This window comes from Rhinatrema bivittatum, chromosome 3 (assembly GCF_901001135.1).
Source record: "Rhinatrema bivittatum chromosome 3, aRhiBiv1.1, whole genome shotgun sequence".
NCBI classification, from domain to species: Eukaryota; Metazoa; Chordata; class Amphibia; order Gymnophiona; family Rhinatrematidae; genus Rhinatrema; species Rhinatrema bivittatum.
In genome coordinates, this window is record NC_042617.1 from 108,674,454 (window position 1) to 108,701,858 (window position 27,405).

Genomic DNA, 27,405 nt, shown 5'->3' on the forward strand with positions numbered 1-27,405 from the left:
TTGGACCATGCAGTGCCAAATAGGTATTGCATAACATTATAAGAAATCCATTACCACAACTCCAGCTCCTGTTCCCCTGCTAGGGTTTTATTGCAGTAGTGGGGATCCTCCAATCCTTCAGAGACACACACCTGTTGGGTGTTCAGGAAATCCCTGATGAACAATCATGAGATGGATTTGTATACACAAGGCAGTGCGTGTAACTCTCCCTCATGCATATTCATTATTATAGCCTGAAAAACCAATAGGTGTACGGCCCTCAAGGAACTAAGTTCCCCCACCCTGATTTAGGGAGATCCTGCCTATTTCGCCTGTTCATGGTTTCTAACTGTGGTTTAACCGTCTCTCTGCAGTAAGCACAGACTTTCTGCTTGTAGTTCTCCTTTGGAACTCATTAGGGCTACCAATCCATGTGTGCGACTTATTTACCCCATCACACTAATCTCAAGTGACAAACTTTCTTTGGTGATGAGCTAAAGATTAGATATTCTTTACATTACTAGTTGTGTGATTTAATGGTATGTGGCATGATGATCTAGGAGCTCTAGCATCTCCTTAATGAAAGTATCATCACAATATTTTTCTGCAGAATATAGGAGTAAAGAAGTGGGTTTAACAAAATCCAGGGTATTTCCAGCTATTGCATTACTAACATTAGATTTAAGTGCTATGTTAACTAAACCCCCAAACTCTTATACTTAAAAGTTATAAACTGCTGATCCAATTTTCTGCAATAAAACTTTGACCTTCTAGAAATCCAGAAGAGATTTTACTGTGAAAAAAAAATGTAAGTGATTTTTGGTGCTACATTAGGACACTTTATCTGCAATGACCAGGTTTCCCTTAGTCATTCATATCAAAGGCAAACATCAAAAAAGTAACAAGTATGATGAATCAGAAGTATTAAAATTATTTTATCCAAATACTAAGGAAAGAATGGATTCACATTTTAATGGAATTATACTTACCGTATACTCAATTATATTATCACTTTAAAGCCTAAGAATATTTATTAGTAATAAGGTGTACATTTGCAAAAATATAAAAAATCTTATTGTCTGTAATTTTTCAAATTACAGACAATAAAAAGATTAAAACCACTACTATTTAAATCCGATTTTCAAATGGTTCTTCAATCTCTCGTTTTCTCAGGATTAGACTATTGTAATAGTCTTTTTTTGGGTTTGTCGGATTCTACTTTAAGACCTTTGCAACCGATTCAGAATTCTGCTGCCCGATTACTAACAGGAGCACCCATGAGTCATCATATTTCCCCCATCTTATTTGGCTTACACTGGTTGCCTATTAAGTTTAGGGTGAAATATAAAATACTGTCACTAATCCATTCATTAATACATGATCCAGATTCAACTTGGCTCTGTACCTCATTACGGTTATATAAACCTACTAGAAATCTTAGATCTACCACCAAGTACCTACTTGATGTTCCCACGGTTAGGCTGGCCAGATTGAATATAACCAGAGAGAGAGCGTTCTCGGTGGCGGGACCCATACTTTGGAACTCGATTCCAAATACATTAAGATTAATTCTGATCACAATGAATTTAAGAAGGTATTGAAAACCTACCTATTTAAAATGGCTTTTGCAGGAATTGAGGAAACGAATATATTTCCTCAAAGACCTTTATAATATTAGTGGATGTATGTTAAACATAGAGGTAATAGTTTGTTTTTACTAACCATGTGATAACACTGGTCTCCGGTTTCTTAACCTTTTCTGACTTTTCTTGTTTTAGTTATAAACTTAGTATAGTTATGTTAAAGAATTAGGGATTATAATTATACATTGTATTTTTTTCCATCTATTACTTTACTTATTTTTATTTACATTTATTGATTTTGTTTTTGTTATGCAGTTTTTTGTTTCGTTATTTCTTTTAGTTTTTATATTTTGAAGTTGTGAACCGTCTTGGTCAGACTTTGTCTGTGAAAGTCGGTATATAAAAATATTTTAAATAAATAAATAAAAATAAATGATAAGTTTATAGGGATTGCCATCTTTTTCTTCTCTCTCCGTTCTTTCTGTGTTATGTTTCTCTCTTGGATGGGAAGGAAAGGGGGAAAGAGATGGACTTTTCCCTGGGATTGTTTACATATGTTGGTATTTACTGTTTTGTCATTTAATAGAAAACAATAAAAATAGTTTGAAAAAAGGTATAATTTGAAATAAAGTCTTTCCCTTTCCCCTCGCCAACTAACAGCAGTGGGTATGGCAGTATATGACACTGAATACGACATTAACACTAAGTAGAGAAATTGGGAGCTAGCAGGGGTAACAGGGGTAGCAGGGAGGAGACAAGAGAAAAACCTGGGGGAAATGAGGAAGTGGCAAAAACCCAAAGAAAAAACAGAGGAAGAGAGTAATGAAGGCATCCTTGGCCATAAGGAGTATTTAAAGCCAAGCATCCTCTGCAGTCCATGCATCTTTTCTCTGTTCCTTCTCACCTAGCATCCTGACAAGAAGGAGAAAACAAGACTGGGGTATGACGGCCATAGCCAGAGGATCCCCACAACATACTTTTAGGAGTGGGAAAACAAGCAATAAGCTAAACTGCAAAAAAAAAAAAAATCCACAGTTTATCACAGTTTCTCATTTGTTAGCTATAATTTCAGAGTTCCGACCACAAATGTGTTACACAACTTTCAACATCATTTATCAAACACAGCCACCTAGAACACATTAAAACAGAATATCCACCGATACTGTGGTCAGACCACTTCCTAATAGAATCCTCTATCAAAGATACGGAACAACAAGTGACTCAAAAAAGAGAACCCTCTGAATTTGAATATCGCCCACCTTTTAACATAGACACCCTGAAAGACAAACTAGAAGAAAAATTAGCTGAATTAGATTGCACCAACTACGATTCTGCCACAACAGCATGGATGCAAACAACCAAAAAATTAGCAGATGAGATAAACCCAATTAAATACATGAGCATCAGGGAACTCAAAGAAACAAACCCCTTGCATATTGAAAAGATAAAGGTAGTCAAAAGAAATCTGAGGGAAAAAAAAGAATGGGAAAAAAAAATAAAACAACTGAAAACCTGACTAAATACAGGAAGCAACTAGCTTACTATAAACAAATAATACTCAATGCAAAGAAACAATATTATAGCATGAAAATAGAGAAATTCGCAAACAACCCAAGAGCCTTGTTTACCATAGTAAAAAATCTCACAAATGATACATCTGACTTCACAAAACCTTCCAGTAAATAGATGTAATGAAATAACTACATTTTTTAATGACAAAATGACAAACCTAAAAACAAACATTCCAAAAATAACTAAACAAAATATCAAATACAAAAAAGAGATGTTAAACAATGGGAGACATTCAGTGAAATATCCGAAATAGAAGTTGAATCGATGCTAAAAAAAAATAAATAAATAAACCCTGTCCCACATGCTTATGACACAATACCAACCACAGATATAAAAGAACTAGCCACCACAACCTCTCAGACTTTAACAAAAATCATTAATCTATCATTAAATGAAGGAAACATGCCAGATTCACTAAAAGGAGCAATAGTAAAACCAATTTAAAAAAAAAAAAGAACAGCGATCCACTCATCTTGAGCAATTATAGACCAGTATTAAACCTACCGCTAATTGCAAAATTAACAGAAAAAAAACGTACAAAATCAATTAGCAGAACACTTAGAGGACAATAATATTCTGTACCCATCACAACATGGATTTCGCAAAAACTATAGTACTGAATCACTACAACTTGCGCTAACAGACAACATCATGAGAGGTTTCGACAGCAGTAAACATTACATTTTAGTGATGCTGGACCTATCAGCGGCATTCGATACAGTAAATCATGACATCCTATTAAATAGATTAGAAGAAATAGGATTATGCAACACAACAATCAAATAGTTCAAATCATACCTAATTAACATATATTAATTGTAATGTCAGAATGAATAAACCTTCAAACAGGAGTTCTACAGGGATCAGCCCTATCTGCCACACTATTCAGCATATACATGCTGCCGTTATGCCACCTGCTAGCTGGTTTGGGCATCTCACACTACATATACGCTGATGATATTCAATTAATACTTCCAATTAATGACTCAATTGAGAAAACATTAACTTTAGCCAACATGTATCTAGATATAATAAACAACAATTCACGTGAATCCCGAATAATGGCAAATTTAAATACTATGGCTAAACGTCAAAAATAGTCTCAAGTGCCAATAGTGTATCACAATTATAGTAGAGACGCAAAATATTAATGACCTGTCATAATAGGCTTCATCATATGCATAAATCTGCCAGATGAGTGGCCTTATATTTAATCATCGGTCAAGATCCAATATTTTTTTGGTATTTTTTCTTATGCAGTGTGCAAATCATGCAATTATTTTGAATCCGGTTACTTAGCTTAAAAACTGCGCTGAAGCCAGGAACAGTAAACATGCCCGACATGGAACCATGTTTCGAACTCCCGTTGTTCTTTCTCAAGGGCTTAATTCAGCGTCGTAGTTGTAGTCCGTCTTGATTTCAAATTCAGAGGTATGTGTAATGGCGTCACATACCTCTGAATTTGAAATCAAGACGGACTACAACTACAACGCTGAATTAAGCCCTTGAGAAAGAACAACGGGAGTTCGAAACATGGTTCCATGTCGGGCATGTTTACTGTTCCTGGCTTCAGCGCAGTTTTTAAGCTAAGTAACCGGATTCAAAATAATTGCATGATTTGCACACTGCATAAGAAAAAATACCAAAAAAATATTGGATCTTGACCGATGTTTAAATATAAGGCCACTCATCTGGCAGATTTATGCATATGATGAAGCCTATTATGACAGGTCATTAATATTTTGCATCTCTACTATAATTGTGATACACTATTGGCACTTGAGACTATTCTAGATATAATAAAACAGCTCCTAAACCAAATGGAATTAGTTATTAATATAGAGAAAACAGAATTCCTACATCTAGAACAAAAAAAATCACAATCATTCAAAACCCAATCACAATCAATAACAACCAAAAAATACAACTAGCTGAGAAAGTACAAAACCTTGGAGTGATTATCGATACGGAACTAAGTATGAAACAACATATATCTCTAAAAGTAAGGGAAGGTTACGCCAAACTTATGACTCTCAGAAGAGTTAAACAACTACTAATAACAAATGACTTCCGATCAGTACTACAAGCATTAATTTTTTCAAGCACAGACTCCTGTAATGCCCTTCTACTAGGATTACCCCATACCACGATAAGACCACTACAGGTATTACAAAACACAGCTGCAAGAATTCTAACTGGTAAAAGTAAAAGAGACCATATCACCGAAACCCTAATTGAACTACACTGGCTACCCATTGAACAAAGAATTCAATACAAGAAACTCTATGCACCATACATAAATTAATACACGACGAAAAGGCAGAATGGCTGAACACAGCCCTTCACGTACACGTCCCTAATAGAAACTTGAGATCAGCAAACAAAGCCCTACTAACTATTCCCTCAGTAAAAACAGCCAGATTAACTCAAGTAAGGGATAGGGCCCTATCCCTGGCTGGACCTATAATATGGAACACCATGCCATTAGAAATCAGAATGCAAAGAGACATCAAAACATTCAGAAAAAGTTTAAAAACATGGCTATTTAAGCAAGCATACCACAAAGTGAATGGAGAGTAGAATCCAGGGAATTGTACGATGCGGTTAGAAGAACTCCCACACACACACATCAGCTTACTTGAATTGCGTGTGTTTGTGTATTTTATTTTATTTTACTTTTATTAGATTGCAACAACAGAGGATCAGACTTAAGTATTAATTTATCTTATTAGCTGATATAGTTAAAAGTAGACATGACTTATCACAACCACTAAATAATATTTAATATGAAACTATGTTACAGTATTGGATGGCACCTGTTTAGTTAATATAATTTAACACATTTAAGTTTGAAATCAATGTGCCTTATTGTGACGGCAACTAGCTTAACGATGGTATAGAAAAGTTTTTAAATAAAAATAAATAAACAGAGAAACAAAATTGTTACAGAATTCAAAAAATGTTTTGTCTTCTATGACAAAGCTGCCCAACTCCAGTTCTCAAGAGCCACAAACTGGCCTGGTTTTCAGGATATCTGCATACAATAGAGGCAGTGCATTCAAATCTATCTCATGCATATTCATTGTGGATATTCTGAAAACCAGACCGGTGTGTGACTCTTGAAGACCAGAATTAGTCACATTTATCCTGTAAGATCTCAAAGAACCCCACCTCCACCCTCTATATATGAAGATATAATTATTGGCCGTTAAGAGATTTTTTTTATATAAATTACTAGCAAAAAGTGCCTGGCATTGCTCGAGTAGTCTGGTCTATAACATCCCATGTGCCTCTGCCTACATGACTCTCTCTGCCTATGCCTCTTGGGGGGGTTGGGGAGGGGGGATGTCTCTGTTTTTGGGCATGCCTCTATGTGAGCTAGTGTGTGCACTTATGCGAGCTTGTGCATGCCTGTGTGTGTATGTCCATACCTGCCTATCCCTAGGTGTGAGAGCGTGAGAGAAGGCTTCGAAAAGAGAGCATATTAACAAACAGTAATCGGCGGTAGTTGGGTTATCTGGTCATCTGTATGTGTGTGCACCTACGTGCATGGGGCCCTAAGGGCTTTCCAGATGGAGCAGATTGCCTTTGTACCCTGCACCTTCCATTGTTCTGGGTGCCACCTGGTGGCTAAACACAGATACAACAGTGTGACAGACTGACTGACACAAAATAAGCCTTTTGGATATACAGATACAGTATATATCCAGGGCCATTACAAGGCGATTAGGCACCCTAGGCCAAAGGTACTCCCAGCCATTCAAGTTTTCAGGATACTACTAATAAATATGCATGAGAATGATTTGCATGCACTACCTCCTAGGTTTATCTCCAATTAAAGTGTCCATTTGAAGTTTTAGTGCTGTCATCTCAAGTGCTTAGTCTACTGCCCTCCAGGCTTATTTGAATATATCATCTCCCCATAAATGTATTTATTGGCTGACTGTAATCTGAATGCTATGTCAACATTGGTACTAAGTAACTTTCATCTTCATATAGAAGTACCTCTACCAACTCCATGTGAGATTTGTCTGGACTCTGAGTGCCCTTTTTGTTTCTTTTTGGCTTAATTTTTATATAGACATTAAATTCATTTTTTAGATATATAATGTAATCTTGTTTTTCTCGTATTTCTTACTTTGAATTCTGCTGACTTGTAGTAGAAGTCCTGATTTCCTCTGTCCTGCTGATCTTTCACCTTGGTCTTTTGGTAAACTGGGCAGTGTTTCCCAGGCTTGAGGCACAAAGCCACACAGACTCCAGCCTTTTCAAAAACAATTTTCACCTACCCGTACACTCCATCGCAGTGCCATGCATTGGTTCCTCTGTGCAGACCCTCTCACTAGGGTCTCCATGCTCCTTTTCGCCTTTCTTCTGGGCTCTCCAAAGCAGCACCTCCATCTGGCATCTCCCTATTCCCTTTCGTAGGGACTCTATGGCCTCTGCAGCCTCTTCAACTGGCCCCTTGGCAGTGCCTCTCTCAGGCTCCTCGATACTGCCTCTCGCATGCCACCTGGTTCTGCCCCCCTTCTGGGCAGTCGGAGTCACCCTACAGGGCCTTCCTTGGGACCTCCTGTAGCACCAACCTCAGGCCTTCCTACAGTGCCCCTCTCAGGCTTCTTCCCTCTGCACTCCTGGCTCTCTGTGAGACTTCTCTCAGGGGTCTCTGCACGCCTTTTTTACCCCAGTCCCCCAAGTTCCACCATGAGCTCTTGGGTAATGCAGCCATTGCAGAACCATTACGTTGGCTCTTCTCCCACTCAGTTGCATTCCCCTTTGCAGGGTCTTGCCACTCAGGACCCATACTGACTTCAGCGCTGTTGTTGCTTTCCATTCCCTTTGAAGCAATGTCCCTCTCCAGGGGAGGTCAGACAGCTGACTTGGGTAGCTGTGGCACTCTCTCTACATTCAACTTTCCCAGGGGTTTTGTCCAGAGACTCTGGGACTTCATGAGACTTGCCTGCATCTGCTTCTGCCCTTCTAGGAGGCTTTGAACCAATGCTTGCCCATTAACTCTCGACATGCTTCCACTCTCCAGTGGGTGTACTGCGATGCAGCTGCAGTATTCAGTCCAGGTTTTCGGAAATACTGCCCAAGCCTTTAAGTTGTATAGTTTCTGCACTAGCAGTTTCACTTTCAGTCTGAGCCACGCCCTGCTCTAGATGCAGTGCACAACTTTTCTTTTTTTTTTTTCTTTAAAAGGATAAAAGAAAAAAAAACAAAAACCTGCCTTACCAGCACCGACTTCAAACGGGCTTGTCTCCTTAGTCTGTAAAGAAAAACCTACCCTGCCTGCAGGCCCCACAGACCCCTATTTAAAGGCTGTTTTCAGGTTGTTGTTTTTTTTCTTTTGTGATCCTCTATGAGCCAGCAAGCCTCTAACTTCCAGTGCTCTGAAACCTAAGAAGCACTATTCTTTTTCTGTCCCGGCCCTCTTCCTTAGGCAAGGTTAGACAAATGTTCTTCTTGCAGTCTGCCTTACTTCAGCATGCTCCTAGAGCCACACCTTTTTCTCTACAGCACTGCTTTCCCTCCAACTTCTTTGTCAGGCCACACAACAACCTTCACAGTCCTTCCTGTGCCCAGTGTAGAGAAAAAAAAATCTCTACCATGACACCTAGCAGTGTTTTCCACACTAGAGGCACAAAGCAACATGGACTCAAGCCTTTTCAAATGCAATTTTCACTTTATTTAGTAAACACTGCACTTTAACACTGGACTGCCTACCTTAGCAATATTCAAGTTACACACACAGGATTTATAGGCTGCCTTCCATCTGGACAACTGTACATGCACTACCTCTGATTTGGTGAGGATAGTTTTACAGGAGCTGCCTCTCCTAGAGATGCAGGGACCTCTTGAACCTAGATGGGCTTACATTCTTATGCTCCCCAACTAGTCTTGCCCTCAGGCCTCTTTCCTGCCCCGTAGGATCAGGCGCACAGAGCTATCTCCCATTGTGGGATTTAAGGTGGACCAGGCCTCTAAATGCGTCCTGCATATAAAGCAAAGGGGGGAAAAGAGGTTACTGTGTTACATGTCTATTATCTTAAGTTTCCTGCTACTTTGCTGTTCTGTGTGTTAAGGAAGAGGGGAAAAGACCAGTTTTCTTAAGGCAAATGGTGGGTTAAATAGCAATCACAAACTGAACTATCAGAAGTATATATCAGTGGTCATCAACTCATCAAAGATGGACATTTGAAATTGCAAAAAAAATGCAAAATAACCTGTTGGTCTTACAAAGTGCTGAATGTGTGACTTTAGTAAGCAAACTGTTTCAAATCCTGGATATCGGAAGTACCAACTATCGGATGACAAGTAACCTCTGCTGAATTGGGAAAGGTTTTCAATATTTTCCATGAACAATACTGGTATGATGTCACAGCAAGATTTCCACTAATTGATTTTGAAAAAAGTATAAGCCACTAGGAGACAGTTGCTGAGTACACTTACTCATTCTTGAAAAAACTTCTTACTAACCAATTCACTTACCCAAAACCAGCTATGCATAACTCCAGTACTAAGTTACTGTAATACCACTGCAGTTACAAAACAGCTGAAAGAGAGATTCACAGCCCTAGGCTAACAGCAACATACACAAAAATGCTGCAGCATTCGTAGCAGCCTCATTATCATCAGTCACAACAGAGAGAGCGAGACCCCGCATGAGAGAATGTCAGGACATCTGGGAAGAGACAGATGGCTGCTGGCAATTCCCAGTTTCCAGCTTGTGGGTAAGAAATTTCCATGAAGGGTGGGATTTGTAAATATTGTTTGCCTATGTTAAAAAAGAGCTGATGGAGGTGGAGCGGTGAGATAAAATTGCTGTATTTGAATATCTCCGGGGTGAGGTGGCCTTACCCGGCCCCGACAGCGCTCTATTGGACATTACCTGAAAGCTTGATTGATGTCATCTACTAGAGATGCAGGAAGGCCTTAAAAATGCCCTTCCTGCGGCGCGCAGCCACCGCTGGCGCACTGCTGAAGCCACATGCGCCAAAGGGGCACACGGCTTTTTCTCGTTGGGTGAAGTTTCTTTTTCATATAAAATAAGTTAACCTCAGCAATGTGATTGAGACTATTGCCAAGATTTGGGTTTCTCACCCATGCCGCCTTTTAGTGGGTTTAATAAATGAAAATTTTACAGAAAGAATTGGAAGTTAAAGCCTTCATGGAAATGCCACATACTAAACGTAAGGGCAGGATATGAGTAGATGCCTCGACAGCTCAAGTTCCAGTCCCCTTGCAGCCTACAATTGAAGGGTTTTTTTCTCCTGTGAACAAAATATCTTCAGGAGAGCTGTCCGTTACACTACTTGGCGAGGAGCACACGCCAGTAATGTTGGACCTTCAAACATCTTTAAGCCCCAGAGCTCCAGAGACACCTTCTCACCCATGCAGTGAACAACCTAGGCAATCTGGGATATCTAACCATCGGAAGTCAGTGAGTGAAGTAGTGCCAGTTGAGGCGATTACCAAGGAAGAGATCACTGACATTCAGTCTGTCGGAAGTTCGGGAAAACCGCTCCAGTTGCGGCAGCAAGAGTTGGGTGCAATTGGAGGGGAAAACTTAGAACCTATACAGAGGACTTCTACACCTTTGGGTCGAGTAGACCGGACTGTGATCACCCTGAAAGGGCAAGATCCCCATCAGGAAACTATGCTAGGCACACACTTATCAGGGTTGGGCTCGGTAAAAAAGCATGAAAGAGAATATGTGGAGGCCTTAGTCTCCCTAGAGTCTTCAATTTCCACTCTATCTAATATAATGTTTGAGACTAAGAAGCATATCCATCAAATAGATCCAGTAGTGAATTCTCATACAAGTAAAATAAATGAGTTAGAAAAAAAGGTGTCTCAGCTTCAAAAAGTTCAGAATACTGTTGTCCAAGATGAGTTAATTCAAGAAAATTAGGAAATCTTGAAAATGAGTTAAGATATAGAAATTTAAGAATTATGAATTTCCCTTATGTTAATTTAAAAAATATTTAACAGAGGTGCTATTACTACCTCAAGACATCTTACCTCCAAGATATATTTTTTAAATGGTAGTAAGAGGGATAAGGGTAAATCACAGGAAAATCACAGGGTACAAAGAGGAGAAATAGGAAATATCCCATATAATCCATTGAGAACCCAAAAAAGACTTTGGGAAACACTGTCTTGTGCAGGGGCAGGAAAACATCGGTACATTACATTCAGATTTTATAAGAACTTAAAACATACCATACTGGGTCAGACCAAGGATCCATCAAGCCCAGCATCCTGTTTTCAACAGTGGCCAATCCAAGTCACAAGAACCTGGCAAGTACCCAAACATTAAATAGATCCCAAGCTACTATTCCTTATTGATTAAAAGCAGTTTATGGCCTTCTCCTCTAAGAGCTTATCCAAACCTTTTTTAAACCTAATTACACTAACTGCCGTAACCACATCCTCTGGCAGTGAATTCCGGAGCTTAATTATGCATTGAGTGAAAAAGAAATTTCTCCAATTTGTTTTAAATGAGCTACTTGCAAACTTCAAGGAATGCTCCCTAATCCTTTTGCTGTTAGAGAGTAAACAACCGATTTACATTTACCTGTTCAAATCCTTTCTTGATTCCCTACAATATTCCCTCCCAGGGGTCTCTTCTCCAAGCTGAACAGCCCTAATCTCTTTAGCCTTTCCTCATAAGGGAACCATTGCATCCCCTTTATCATTTTCATCACCCTTCTTTGTACTTTTTCTCCAGTACAACTATATCTTTTTTGAGATGCGGCAATCAGAACTACACACTGTATTCAAGGTACAGTCTCACCACAGAGCGATACAAAGGCATTAAGACATCCACCATTTTATTCGCCATTCCTTTCCTAATAATTTCTAACATTGTTTGCTTTTTGACCGCCACAGCACACTGAGCCGACAATTTCAATGTATTATCCACTATGATGCCTAGATCTCTTTCCTGGGTGGTGACTCCTAAAATGGAGCCTACATCATGTAACTATAGTATATGCATCACCTTGCACTTGTCCACATTAAATTTCATCTGCCATTTGGACGCCCAATCTTCCAGCCTCACAAGGTCCTCCTGCAGTTTATCACAATCCACTTGAGATTTAACTACTCTGTATAATTTTATGTCATCCACAAATTTGATCACCTCACTCGTTATACCCCTTTCCAGATCATTACATTACATATATTAAAAAGTACCGGTCCCTGAGGCACTCCACTGTTTACCTTTTACCACTGAGAAAACCGACCATTTAATCCTACTCTCTGTTTCCTATCTTTCAACTAGTTTGCAATCCACAAAAGTACATCACCTCCTATTACATGACTTTTTAGTTTTCTTAGAAGCCTCTCTCATGAGGGACTTTGTCAAACACCTTCTTAAAATCCAAATACACCACATGTACCAGTTCACCTTTGTCCACATGTTTATTCACCCTTTCATAAAAATGTAGATTTGTGAGGCAAGACTTCCCTTGGGTAAATCCATGCTAGCTGTGTCCCATTAAACCATGTCTATCTAAATGTTCTGTGATTTTAATCTTTATAACAGTTTTCACAATTTTTAACCATGCCAGCAATCATTTGGCCTTCCTTCCACCTTTCTTAATGCATGGAATTCTGAACTGTGCTTCAGACAATGTCTATGTCTGTTCCACATTCAATCTTTTTAGCTGCATCTTTCACTTTTTTTTTTTTAAACTATTTTTTTCATTTTATCAAAGTTTCCCATTTGAAAGCTTAGTACAAGAGCCATGGATTTACTTTCTATGCTCTTTCCAGTCATTAATTCAAATTTGATCATATTATGATCACTACTGCCAAGCAGTCCTAATCCTGCGCTCCAGAGAATTAGATCTAAAATTGTTCCCTCTCTTGTCGATTCCTGAACCAATTGCTCCACAAAACTGTCATTTATTCATCCAGAAACTTTATCTCTCTACCATTTCTTGATGTTACATTTACTCAGTCAATACTGGGGTAATTAAAATCTCCTATTATTATTACACTACCAATTTGGTTAGCTTCACTAATTTCTCTTACCATTTCACTGTCCGTCTTGTCATTTTGGCCAGATGGATGGTAGTATACCCCTATCACTATATTCTTCCCCAACTCACAAGGGATTTCTACCCCTAAAGATTCAATTGTACATTTAGTCTTTTGCAGGATCTTTAGCCTGTTGGACTCTATGCCATCCCACCACTAAATTTACCCTTTATCATTGCAATATAATTTGTACCCCGGTATAGCACTGTCCCATTGGTTATCCTCTTTCCACCATGTCTCTGAAATGCCAATTAAGTGTACGTTATCATTCACTGCTATATGCTCTAACTCTCCCATCTTACTTCTTAGACTTCTGGCATTGGCATACAGACATTTCAAAGTGTGTTTTTGTGTGTATTTACATTCTGCTTTTCAGTTAGCAGGAATAATTTGGAATCTTTTAGCTCAGGTGATTCTTTACTTATACTACATGTACTACATTCTTATTACTGGAACCTCTCTGTTAGGATGCCCTAAGTCTAATGCTTCATTAATATTCTTCTAAGATACTCCCCTCTGAACCATGCGCTGCTTAACAACTGTCGGCTTTCCCCTTTGTTCTAATTTAAAAACTGCTTTATCTCCTTTTTAAAGGTTAGCGTCAGCAGCCTGGTTCCACCCTGGTTAAGGTGGAACCCATCCCTTCAGGAAAGACTCCCCCTTCCCCAAAAGGATCACCAGTTCCTTACAAAACTGAATGCCTCTTCCTTGCACCATCATCTCATCCACAGATTGAGACTCCGGAGCTCTGCCTGCCTCTGAGGACCTGCGCATGGAACAGGGAGCATTTCAGAGAATATTACCCTGGAGGTTCTGGATTTCAGCTTTCTACCTAACAGCCTGAATTTGGCTTCCAGACCCTCCCTCCCACATTTTCCTATGTTGCTGGTGCCCACATGTACCACGACAGCCGGCTCCTCCCCAGCACTGTCTAAAATCCTATCTAGGTGCCGCATGAGGTCTGCCAACTTCACACCAGGTAGGCATGTTACCAGGCGATCCTCACACCCACCAGCCATCTACATTCCTAATAATCGAATCACCAGCTATAACGTCCATCCTAACTCTTCCCTCCTGGGAAGTACCTTGGGAGACAAATCCTTGGTGCAAGAGGACAACGCATCACGTGGAGAGCAGGTCCTTACTACAAGATCATTTCCTGCTATACCAGGTTGATGATCTCCGACCAGGAGACCTTCCTCCTCCAAGGCAGTACCACAGCTGCCAGACTAGAGTTGGGACTTGGTTACTTTGTCCCTGAAGGCCTCATCAATGTACTTCTGTCTGCCTCAGCTTCTCCAGGTCTGCCATTCTACTCTCCAGAGATTGGACTTCTTCTCTGAGAGACAGGAGCTCTTTGCATAGGGTGCACACATACAACCTCTCACCAGCAGGTCAAAAATCATACATGTGACACTCTATGCAAAAGACTGAAAAGACTGGAAGGCCCCCCTCTTGCTGCTGGACTGCTGCCTTCATATTTTAATGTTGTTCAGTTCCTAGTTAAGTTTAGGTTGTTATGGGAGTTGGAATGCATACAATTAAAGTCCTTTAAATGTATTAGTATATTCACTATTTATCTTATAGTGACCTAAAATTGGAAGATTAAACTCTTGATAAGGCCTGGGGCAATCCCGAGTTTAGGTTAAGAGGATGATTTTTTTTTTTTTTTTAAATTGAAAGTGTCTCCTGCCTATAAATCAAAGTATGAGCTAGGGGTTGATGGGCGAGGGATGGGAGGGAGGGAAAAACAAACACACAAAACTCCAAGCTTTTCCCTGCTTCTGATGAGAAGTTTGCTTTTAATCAAATGTCTTGAAATCTACTACCTTCAGAAAAATGTTATAAAATTAACTACCATTCCAATCAAAGTATCATTTCAATAAATTCAAAATACAATACAGTTTTACTCATCTTTCATATTTACATATGGGTAAAATTCACACCAAAGCCATATTTAGAACTTAGGTACCAGTCAAAATTAGTTTTAGGTACCAAGGTCAAAATGTATATTTTAACTTGTAACCCTTTTAGCTCTTTTTTTGATCCTATTTTTTTGGGTCTTTTTGTTGCCGTATCAGTATTTTTTTTCAGTTTTGCTCTTTTATTTTTTCACTTCCGTGCTTTTTAGTTAGTTTTGTTACTTTAGGATTTATTTTCTGCTTGAATTTTTTTAATTTTGTTTGTCTGGTATATATTTTGCTTCTTTTATTTAGTTTTTTTCTCCCTTCTAGCTTCTTTTCCATGGTGGCGACTGCTCTTTGTAGGCCCGATGACATTTCTTCTTCTGGCCAAAAGCCAATAGCAGTTACTCTTCCGGTCTAACCCACTGCAAAGGAGGCAACTCTTCTGGGGCCAAAGCTAGTGACGAACACCAGGCACCAGTTTCTAGATATCTGGGCAATCTGGTGCTCAGGAATTTTCCACTCCTGTTCTAATCAAATTTAAAATTTCTTTGAAATAGAACATACAATTGCTAGAATAAGAATATTGGAAAACAAATTATCAGGCAAATTATCAAACAAATTATCAAACAAATGGCAGGACAACAAAATGAAAATACTTCTTATAAAATCAAAAGCTGAACAGGTATAAATTGATTCTAAAAGCAGCAATGCCTTATACTTGTGCAATATTAAAATCTGATGTAAGTAGTAGAACAATCCTTGGTTTAGCATTCCCCATAGCTCATACACTTTGGTTATATTAAGTACTGTCCTCCTGCTTGTGGCAATTTTAACTTTGCTGCGGGTAGGAGGTTCTGCTGCTTTAAGAAAGAAATAGTTTGTAGATGTATAAATGTGTCATAATGAAGCTTTGAAGTCATTTTAAGTTATTTTCATCATAGCTGTTGCTTTAGTATACTCTGACATTTCAGTTCTATCACCCCTGTGACTCACTGACACCCCCCATTCATCCCCCTCATTGTACCTCTATTAGAAAATACGTCACTGGCATCAATTTCTTCAGCAGAATCCATCAAAGGTAAGAGGCTAACTGGGAGTGGAGAATCACAGAAGTTTGGTACATTTTATGGAGAAAAAAAAAACATTTGAAGTCATATCTAAGCAGTTCAGAATAATTAAACGTTTGCGTACTTTAAACTGTTCCTAAATTTTATTTATAAGCATTAATGCCAGTGTGGCACAGTTCACATCTGTGACAGGAGGAAGGAAAGAAGAGAGGCCAACCATCTGAGGTAGTGGTAGAAGTAAAAGGACAGAGAGAAGCAGCTGCAGGAATAACAATGAAGACAGCAGCCCAGCCCACAAAAGCAGCAGCAGCAGTAGCACAGAGAAAGATAGTTCATCTCATGCTAGCAGCTGCAGGAATAACAATGAAGACAGCAGCCCAGCCCACAAAAGCAGCAGCAGCAGCAATACAGAGAAAGATAGTTCATCTCATGCTAGCAGCTGCAGGAATAATGAAGGAGGTGGAAAGAAGGATGGTAGGGATAGTAGGAAGGGAAGGAGAGAAGTGACCTGTTCTGTGGCAGGAAAGAGACAGCCTGATCCACAAGTAGGAACAGAAAGAAGCCCAGTCTGCAGCAGCAATGGGAGAGAGGGAAAGAGGGAGAGAAATATGTAACCCTGAAACAGCAACAACTGATCACAGGCTGCAGCATCACGGGAAATTGGCCAACGCCAATTCTGCAGCAGTTGCCACAGCATTAGGAGATCGAGGGGCCCTGATCTGAATGTAGTCAAGTTTTCAAACTCCTAGAAACTTTGAGACCCAAAAGCCCTACATCTTCAGCCTGAGAATGGAGGTAAAAGACATGTAGTTCCACTTCTCTTAGAGCTCAGAGTCTTAGGAATTAATGAGGGCAATAATAAAAGTGACCGCAGCACTGAAAACTCCTCTTGAAAGGAAATCTCCCTGCGGAGTTTCCCTTTGAAAAACTGGCTGATGTAGACATGCAAGTGCAAAGTACCTGCATACTTTGTGCATGCATTGAAAGAGATCAGAGTTTGCGCCAGAAATTGCATGCAGAGATTGGATTATACAATGACTGCATGGAATTTCCCCTTCCTCGGCCTGTCTCCACCCATTTATTTTAATGGGTTAAACTGTGCAAAGGTATTTTAACCCATAGAGAGTGGGGAGAAGGGAAGGGCAATAATCAGTGCATAACTGTATTCATATAAATTGGTTTGATTATTACTCCCTACAAATCTTAAGAGCAGAATCTAAAGCCACCTTTAAATGTGAAGCTGCCTCTAAACAGTTTTCCACTGCTATATAGTTTATGATTTTGCTGAAGAGTAAATTAATTACCTTAGCCCTAAACTGTAATATCTAAGTGTTGAAATGAACCTTCACCTCTTCCTCCTTTCACGGCTTAATCACAAAACAAACTGTGGGCCACATACAGAGTTTTCTCCCATCTTGTTTTTAAGGGAAAAATGCATGAGATACGATTTGCAAGCACTACCTCTATTGTATGCAAATAAAGCTCATGCATATTCATTGCTGATATCCTAAAAACTAGGCTTGTTTGTGGCTCTTTAGGATCAGAGTTGGCCACCCCTGTGCTAGGCAGTCAGGTTTTCAGGATATCCCTAATGAAAATATATTTCATGCAGATTCATCAGGTATATTCTGATAACCCAACTGGCTGGTGAGGAAGAGAGGCCCCAAGGACCTATTTGAGCACATACTTGTAATTGTTCAGTTTGAATCTAGTTTTTGCACTTTATATAATCCTTTTGAACCTATGAATCATATGTATTAATCATATTCATTATGTATATCCTGAAAACCATGCCCGTTTGTGGCTTCTGATTTCTGGAGTTGGCCACCCCAGTCTATAGGGTGCCCAAGGACTAGTTTGACTCCTCCACTACATTAGGGACTAACTGACTGACAAAATCTCCTGACCTATTTGTGTGCATATTGACAACTATTGTGTTCGGATTGAGTTTTCACAGTTGTATATAATTCCTTTCCACATATACTAAGCACTTTTCCCACAGATAAAAAATGGGAGAAAAAAAAAAACACCTTTTACTGCTCTAGTGGATTGGCCACTGTTGGAAATAGGATGCTAGGCTTGATGAACCCTTAGTCTGACCCAGTATGGCATGTTCTTATGTTCTTAGTGGTTAGAACAGCAAGCTGAGAACCAGGAAAGCCAGGGGTTCAAATCCCACTGACAATTCTTGTGACCTTGGGCAAGTCACTTCACCCTCCACTGCCTGAGGAACAAACTTATGAGTAATTTTCAAAAGCGTTCCATGCAGAAAAGCAACATATTCACATGTATCATGCATTTGTATATATGCTATTAATACATCCAAAATACATATGTATTTTTTGTTTTGAGCATATTTTACCGGTGGAAAAAAGGAGCTATCTAGAGACATTCCAGGGTGGGATCAAGAAGTATGCATAGAAGTTGCTATTTTAAAAGGGAGATATGCATATAAATGATCACATTTATTTGTGCAATTTTACACCTGCTTATTGACTAGCACAAGTGAATCAGAGTTGTCTGTTGTCTGCAATTTTTTTGGCTAGGAGACCTAGTGAACTGGTAGGGGGGGGGAATCAGGGTGAAGTGCTAGAAGGTCTTGGTGAACTGGAGAGGGACTGGGTGAACTAGTAGAGGTATCAGCAAGTGATTTCGAGTATGCATGCAACTATTTTCAAAACAGTATATGCACAAACTTTATTTATTTATTTATTTGTTGATTTTTATATACCAACATTCATCGGAACATCAAGCCGGTTTACATTGTTTACATTACATCGGACTACCTCATTTCTGGAATTGATAAAGGCCAAACATTTTTACTAATCCTCCTTGACTTCTCGGCGGCCTTCGACACCGTCAATCACGCCCTCCTTCTAAAACAACTGGCAAACATTGGATTGACAGGTGCTACACTAAACTGGTTCAAAACATTCCTAGAAAACAGAGGATATAGAGTCAAAATCCACAATAAAGAATCCCAATACCACCCTTCTAACAGAGGAGTGCCGCAAGGTTCATCACTTTCACCCACGCTCTTTAATGTCTACCTGTTACCACTATGTCAACTTCTTACAAAATTAAGCCTGAAACACTTCCTGTTCGCAGACGATGTACAGATCGTGATTCCCATAAAAGAAACAATCTCAAAAACAATGGAATTCTGGGACAGTTGCTTATTAGAAATTAAACTTCTCCTCACCAGCCTAAACCTCGTACTCAATGCTTCGAAAACGGAATTCCTGCTCATATCACCGGAAAACAATAACTCACTTCCAAAACCACCCACACTCCTTCAAACAACCCACGTAAGAGATCTAGGAGCTATCTTAGACAATCGTCTCAACCTCAAAACATTCATTAACCAAACCACCAAAGATTGCTTCTACAAATTACATATTCTGAAAAGAATTAAACCACTTTTCCACGCTCAAGACTTTAGAACAATCTTGCAAGCAATAATCTTTTCTAAACTAGATTATTGCAACTCATTACTACTAGGCCTCCCAGCTTCTTATACCAAACCCCTTCAAATGGTTCAGAACTCTGCAGCCAGAGTGCTTACAAATTCCAGGAAAATTGACCACATCTCCCCCAACCTCAAAAACCTCCATTGGTTACCGATCCACTATAGAATCATGTACAAATCCATCAACATCATATACAAGACCATTAACCAACACACACAACTCGATCTACAAATACCACTTAAAAAATACACTTCCGCCAGACCCATCAGGGAATACTACAAAGAGTCACTCCAAATTCCAAATGCCAAAACCTTCCAACATAAATCCTTGAGTCTCAGAGCCTTCTCTTCAGCAGGTCCATCTCTTTGGAACTCTATCCCACCGGATTTGAGACAGGAACCATGCTCTCTAACATTTAGAAAAAGACTAAAAACTTGGCTTTTCAAAAAAGCATTTCCAAGCCTTGAATAAAACCTCCACTCTTCAACACAAACTCGCATGCAATAACTGGATCTAAATAAGAATCCAACTACCATAAACTTACGCACATCATTACCTGCTGAGTTTTATCATATCATTATCATTCATTACTGTGTCATATTTATTCTCTTGGTTACTTATTTTACCGTTTCATATTTATGTACCGTCTCATTTATTCACATAGGCTTATTTATTCACTCCGCTATACTACTACACTAATTGGCTGAAATGTAAATATTGCATTGTTCAATCTCTCCCCTCTTCCAGCTCCAAGTTAATTTTCCCTGTTTTATTGTAACTTTCTCACACCCTTCAATTGATTCTCTGTATTTAAAGTTCACAGTTCTATTGGGAATATTGTTATCACGTTACCTTATGCGTTTCACACATTGTTAATTGTAAACCGGGTTGATGTGATGCCAGTCATGAAACTCGGTATAACAAAAACAATAAATAAATAAATAAATAAATAAATTGTAACAAATTAACAAGAGAGAGAAATACAATAAGGGAAGCGGGGAGCAGTAATGAAAAAGAAGAGAAGACAGCAGTAGGAAGGATAGGGAAAGAGAGAAATTTGATAGGAACATTTGAAGAAAATAGAATTAACAATAGACACTATGTACAGGTGGGCTGGTAGGTACCAGACCAGTGATAGGGAGAGGTGGGGGGGAGGGAACGGTAGGGTAGGCTTAAAGGAGGGTGAAGGGAAACTAATAACAGAATTTAGGCGTCATTGCTTAGGGGGGAGAAACACTATATTTTGGAGTCTTTGCTTGGGGTGAAGAAAGGGGGAGAAAAGGAGAGGCAGAGAGGAGGAGAGGAGAAAGGGTGGGCTGCGGGGTTAGAGTGCAAGCTAAGTTTGGTCAACATCTGTGTATGCTAATGTAAAGAGCCAGGTTTTGAGCCCTTTTTTAAATTTAGACAGGTTAGGTTCTAGACGGAGGGCCGTGGGCAAGGTGTTCCATAGGGAAGGGCCGGCAATAGATAAAGCCCTTTCTCTGGTTGAGGTGTGGTGAGCAGTTTTTAGGGAGGGGGTGTATAGGGTACCAGCAAGGTTGGATCTGGAGGGGTGGGTAGATGATCGGAAAAGAGGTGCATTCTCGAGCCAAGTGTGATTATGATTGTACAATAAATTGTGGAGGATGGTGAGTGTTTTGTATTTTATGTGTGAGGTTATGGGTAACCAGTGGAGGTCTTTTAGGATAGGGGTAATGTGATCCGATTTACGTGCGTTTGTTAGGATTCTGGCCATGGCATTCTGTAAAAGTCGGAGGTGTTTGATAGTGGAGAGAGGGAGGCCCAGCAATAAAGAATTGCAATAGTCCAGTTTAGTTAAAATAGTTGCCTGTAGGACTGTGCGAAGGTCTTGGGTATATAGCAGGGGTTTAAGTTTCTTTAGGATGTGCAATTTGAAGAAGACTGTTTTTATGGTATTGTGGATGTGAGATTTGAAATTTAAATGTTGGTCAAGATAGACGCCGAGATCTCTCACATTTCAGGTGAATGTATCAGGTGGAGGGTTGGTGTTGCTTAAGGCAGGGAGCAAGCGAGCTGGTGGACTGGTGATTGTGAGGAGCTCCGATTTTGTTACATTTAAAGCAAGATGTAGGTTTGAGAGGAGGGTGTTAATTGAAGTAAGGCAGGAATCCCAAAACTGTAATGTTTTCGGGAGGGATTCTTGAAGCGGGATGAGGATTTGAACGTCGTCAGCATACATGAAGAACTTTAGGTCAAGATCAGAGAGGAGATAGCAGAGGGGGAGGAGATAGATATTGAAGAGCATGGAAGAGAGGGAGGAGCCCTGCGGGACGCCCTGAGAGAGGGGAATGTGGGATGATTCGCAATTGGCTATTTTTACGGTGTAATTTCTGTTGTCGAGATAAGAAGTGAACCATTGCAGTGCAGAACCTGTGACACCTATTTCTGCTAGGCGGGTGAGGAGAATGGTATGATTGACGGTGTCAAAGGCAGCAGATATATCAAGTAGGGCCAGTATGTATGATTGACCATGGTCCAATCCCTTGAATATAGTGTCAGAATGGGTAAGAAGGAGGCTTTCAGTGTTACGGGCTTTACGAAAGCCAAATTGAGCCGGGTGAAGGGTGTTGTGCTCTTATTTTCTCCATTATTTTTGTATGAAAGGCAAGTTAGAAATAGGGCGATAGTTAGCTGGGATACTGGGGTCGAGGTTAGGTTTTTTTAGGAGGGGTTTGACAACTGCATGTTTAAGGGGGTCGGGTACTTTGCTATGTGAGAGGGAGCAGTTTATTATGTCAGCTAGTAGTTTTGAAATGGTGGCGGGGATGGAAAGAAGAGTCTTAGTGGGGATTATATCGGATGAATGTGTGGCGGGTTTAGCCTTTTGGAGGATTCGTTCAATCTGTTTAGGAGAGGTGAGTTCAAGGGACTCAAGGTTAGCGCTCGAGTTTTTGGGGAGGGGATTGACTGGGGAGGGCTTACCAGGGAAGCACTGAAGGATATTAGTGATTTTGTTTCTAGAAAACATGGCAAGTTCCTTGCATTTAGCGCTGGCATTTTCTTCAGTGGAGGGAGGGGGGAGGGAGTGGTAAGTTCAGAGACATAAGAGAAGAGCGCATTGGAGTTGAATTGGTAGTTGTGTATTTTGGGGGAATGGTAGTCTCATTTTGCTTTTAGGGTGGATTGTCTGTATGAGTGAAGAGAAGATTTGTAGGCAGCTGCGTGAGCTGGGGATGGGGTTTTTCGCCAGGCTCTTTCTTTATTGCTCAATTCATTTCACTTTATAAAATACTTGCCTCACATATAAATCGGGGTTAGTGCATCTAGTCCATAGAAATTATATGCAACTGTAAAAACCAGATCCAAACCAATTAGGTGTAAATAAATACACAATTGGCTAGCAGATGTTGTCACCAAGTCCAAGTTTCTTCAAACACAACCTACTCATAAGTAAATGTGTATGTGGATATAAAGTAAATAGCATACCATAAACCCCCATTTATAATCACTGAGATTTTCCTGCATGTGAGGTTTACTAGAGCATAATGAGATTCACAACAAATGGCAAAGTCACTGATCCTATAAACATACATACTGCTCCAGAAGCTGTCATCCTAAATCCCTACACTACTAATATTTCCACCACATACCTACTTAATCACCTATGGAACTGATGTATCAGAGATATATTCCAGCTTCTTTGTCACATTGAGTATTAGAGTATTTTCAAATTATGAATAGCTATGATAGTCACACGTGAAAATCTTATGCAAAAAGCAATGTAAAGTCAAAACCTGGGTACATAAAAGCCATAAAGCCCCATAATATACTAGCCCAATATTTCACTGGCTTTCTTTTCCTTTCTGAAGTTACATGAAATTAACTTGGGGAAAAGATAAGCTATTTGAAAACTGTACAAACAAACTGATTTACAAGTTTTTCATAATTTTCGCATACTTTTGTCTACAACTTAAATATGGCCCACCACTTTTACTCTGTGAATGTTTAGACTTTAAGGCATAAGCAAAGTACGCTGCAATACAAATACAGCTCATGATCAAGTATTAAAAATGAAAAACTGTCTGAAATCATGTACGTAAGATCCCTGTTGGCTAGGAGAACGATGTTTATTATGATGCTCATAAGCAGAGAGCATAAAAACAAAGGGTGCAGCCCAATAATAAAAAATAAAAAGGATAAACAGCAAAGGTTGCACTATATATCCCTAAAGGCATCCCATCTAATAGTTCACTATCCCACTCCATACGAAAACTTCAAGTGCTCAGAGGACTGACAGAGCCACAGGCAAGCTCTGAAGAAAGAACAGTGTTAAAACTGAAACCCCGTGGAGGGACCGACTCCCTGCCTGCGACGGGAGAGCGGACAACTGAGCGGCTAAGTTTTTTCGGAAGGCAGGAAGACACACGCCCGTGTGTCTTGTGGCCGCGGAGGAAGCGCCACCTTACCTGCGGTTCATGGGCCGGACTCTCACCGCCACCTTTACGGATGCCATGACTCATGCTCGGCCCGCCCGGCTCAGGTGCTCTCTACCTGCAGCCCCGGCTGGGGACCTCACTTTCTGTCCCTCCCCTTCCTCGGGAATTCTCCTGTTAGCTCATACTGGGGGGGGGGGGGGGGGGGCGCTGTGGCCGCCCAGAGAAAGGAGAAGCGGGCACGTGGGCGTGGTTCCGCGGCTCGCGGAGGAGAGGGGGAGCCTGGGAGTCGGAGACCCGGACACGCAGCCTTCCCGGCACGGGGAGCTTCCTCCTGTCACCTCGTCAGTCGAGGAAGCGTCCTGGACGGCGGCTGCCCGGGGACAAACAACCTCGCCAACACTAGCCAGCAGCAACGCCTTGTGCCTCGGACTTATGCGAGCAAAGCGATTAGTGCGACCGCTGCTCTGACCCATTTTTTTCCTTTCTTCTAACTACCATCTCCTCTCAAAACATAAACATGAAAAAATCAAAATGTCAACATTTTTCATCAGCACAAATGTTGGCTTGTGATCTTCACGTTAAGTACCAAAAAGAAAACGTGAATACTCATGAAAGAAAACCAAGAAAATAATGTTGTCGTGTATCGTAGTTTTACTGTGTAGGCCCACATTTATAAGGTGTCCTGATAGTCTAGACGTGACCAAAGCAGCTTACTTACCTCTAGCAGCCACACTATTAAAAAAAAAAAAAAAGCGCCTGTCATTTAGTAGGCAACTAAAAATAATCAATGGGATTTCATATATGAGTATGAATTTCATTTAACATAAAAACAGCATATGATGGCACATAAGGACTTCATGATGAATCTAGATGTCCTTATTTCACGCGAGGCAGTATAATGAACTCCAGTTGATCTATGATTTTCCTCTCACTTCTTGGCAAGAAGAGACCCCTGTGTTTATCCCGTGCCTTCCTGAATTTCTCTGTTCTGGTCTCTTCCACTGCACCTCCCATGAGAAGCCATTCTATGCATTCACCTCCCTTTCTGTGAAGAAATATTTTATGATGTTGCTCCTGAGTTTACTCCCCTGATGCCTCATACTGTAGAGCTTTTGTTCTAACATTCTTTTCTGTGAAAAAGGTTTGTTTCTTGTGCATTATTTATACCTTTGAGATATTTTTATTCCTGTACTCCCTGTATCTCCTCTCCCAAAGCTGCCAAGGGGAAGCAATATTTATGAGGCAGACTTTCATTCTACACACAGAACTCCTCTCTCAACCCTGGGCATTTCAGAAAAATACAACCCCACTCCCAGCAACACACACACACACACCCTGGAGCAATTCACATATACCCCAATCCTAGAGCAATTGACACTACCTCTCCACCAATAACTCCCCCATGATTCTTATGCAGCCTTCTACTCCGACTCTCTTCACCCCTCTATTCCCCCCACCCTAGCCCTAGTCTTCTCTCATCTGCTGGAAAACACATGACACAACAGACATTGGGGGGAAGGAAAGAGGTGCCATGTTTGCTTTGCTGACTTCAGGAAGATTGGGAAGGAGATGAAATTCACCCCTTTCTCATGCATTTAAAACCCTCCTCAGCTCCCAAAATTCACCCCTTTTTGTGCTACCCCCACTCCCAAGAATTCAGCCTGTCTTCACCTTCCTCAACATTCATCCCCTCTCGCAGAATCCCCCCTCCCTCAAGCACTCTCCCCCTTTCAGCGTTTACTTCCTCCTCTTCCTCCCCATAAATCAGTCATAATCTTTTGACTTTTGCTCCCAGGAGTCTCATTTCTTATCTCTCATACTGCCCTCAACTAAGTCTTAGTCCTAGGTTTCCAGATTGCTGCACCAACCCATCTCCTCCTTTCCCCCCCCATGATACCTACTGACAAAACAACAAGAGAGGAGAGGGTGTGGTTGGAGTGGGATACAGTAGGGCAGAACATTTCTCTGCTTCTTTCTCCAGCCCCCTCCCCTCCTGTTTCTCCCCACATGCTGTCTTTTGGCATGGAGTCAGGCAGGAGGGGAGGGGTGAGACTGCAGCAGATACAGCAAAGCAGAAAACAATTGCTATGCTACCTTAAGAACATAAGAACATGCCATACTGGGTCAGACCAGGGCTCCATCAAGCCCAGCATCCTGTTTCCAACAGTGGCCAATCCAGGCTATAAGAACCTGGCAAGTACCCAACAACTAAGTCTATTCCATGTTACTGTTGCTAGTAATAGCAGTGGCTATTTTCTAAGTCAACTTAATTAATAGCAGGTAATAGAATTCTCCAAGAACTTATCCAATCCTTTTTTAAACCCAGCTACACTAACTGCACTAACCACATCCTCTGGCAACAAATTCCAGACTTTAATTGTGCATTGAGTGAAAAAGAAATTTCTCCAATTAGTGTTAAATGTGCCACATGCTAACTTCATGGAGTGCCCCCTAGTCTTTATATTATCCGAAAAAGTAAATAACAAATTCACATTTACCCATTCTAGACCTCTCATGATTTTAAACACCTCTATCATATCCCCCCTCAGCCGTCTCTTCTCCAAGCTGAAAAGTCCCAACCTCTAGTCTTTCCTCATAGGGGAGCTGTTCCATTCCCGTTATCATTTTGGTTGCCCTTCTCTATACCTTCTCCATCACAACTATATCTTTTTTGAGATGCGGTGACCAGAATTGTACACAGTTTTCAAGGTGAGGTCTCACCATGGAGCAATACAGAGGCATTATGACATTTTCTGTTTTATTCACCATTCCCTTTCTAATAATTCCCAACATTCTGTTTGCTTTTTTGATTGCCGCAGCACACTGAACCAATGATTTCAATGTGTTATCCACTATGTCGGCTAGATCTTTCTTGGGTGGTAGCTCACGGACGCAGCACGGCGGAGCAGAGAAGCAGGGCCTGCGCGATCGGCGCCGGAGACCCGCCGGGGTAAGGCCCGATATTTTTCACTTACCCACGGCCGCCTCCGACCCCGACCACGAGGCAGCCCCTGCCGGCCTCCTTCGAAGCGAGACGCTGACGACATCCGGCTCACCTTCCTCCGCCTCCGAGGGGCACGCCGAACACCTTCAGCCAATCAGGGGACAGCCCTGATTGGCCTTTAAATCTGAAGATCTCCCGGACTGAGCCCTCTTCCTCCGGACGCAGCACGGCGGAGCAGAGAAGCAGGGCCTGCGCGATCGGCGCCGGAGACCCGCCGGGGTAAGGCCCGATATTTTTCACTTACCCACGGCCGCCTCCGACCCCGACCACGAGGCAGCCCCTGCCGGCCTCCTTCGAAGCGAGACGCTGACGACATCCGGCTCACCTTCCTCCGCCTCCGAGGGGCACGCCGAACACCTTCAGCCAATCAGGGGAC

The 27,405-nt window shown here is 40.9% G+C and overlaps 1 protein-coding gene across 1 annotated transcript in view; it reads right to left on the minus strand.

Moving 5' to 3' along the window:
• KIF16B (kinesin family member 16B) overlaps nucleotides 1–24,423 on the minus strand; it is a 742,061-nt gene extending 717,638 nt beyond the window's left edge. Inside the window, 1 exon segment of the mRNA XM_029596778.1 lies at nucleotides 24,056–24,423. Within this exon segment, the coding sequence (XP_029452638.1) occupies nucleotides 24,056–24,102 (47 nt within the window). The 5' untranslated portion in view covers nucleotides 24,103–24,423.
• Between the last annotated feature and the right edge of the window lie 2,982 nt (nucleotides 24,424–27,405).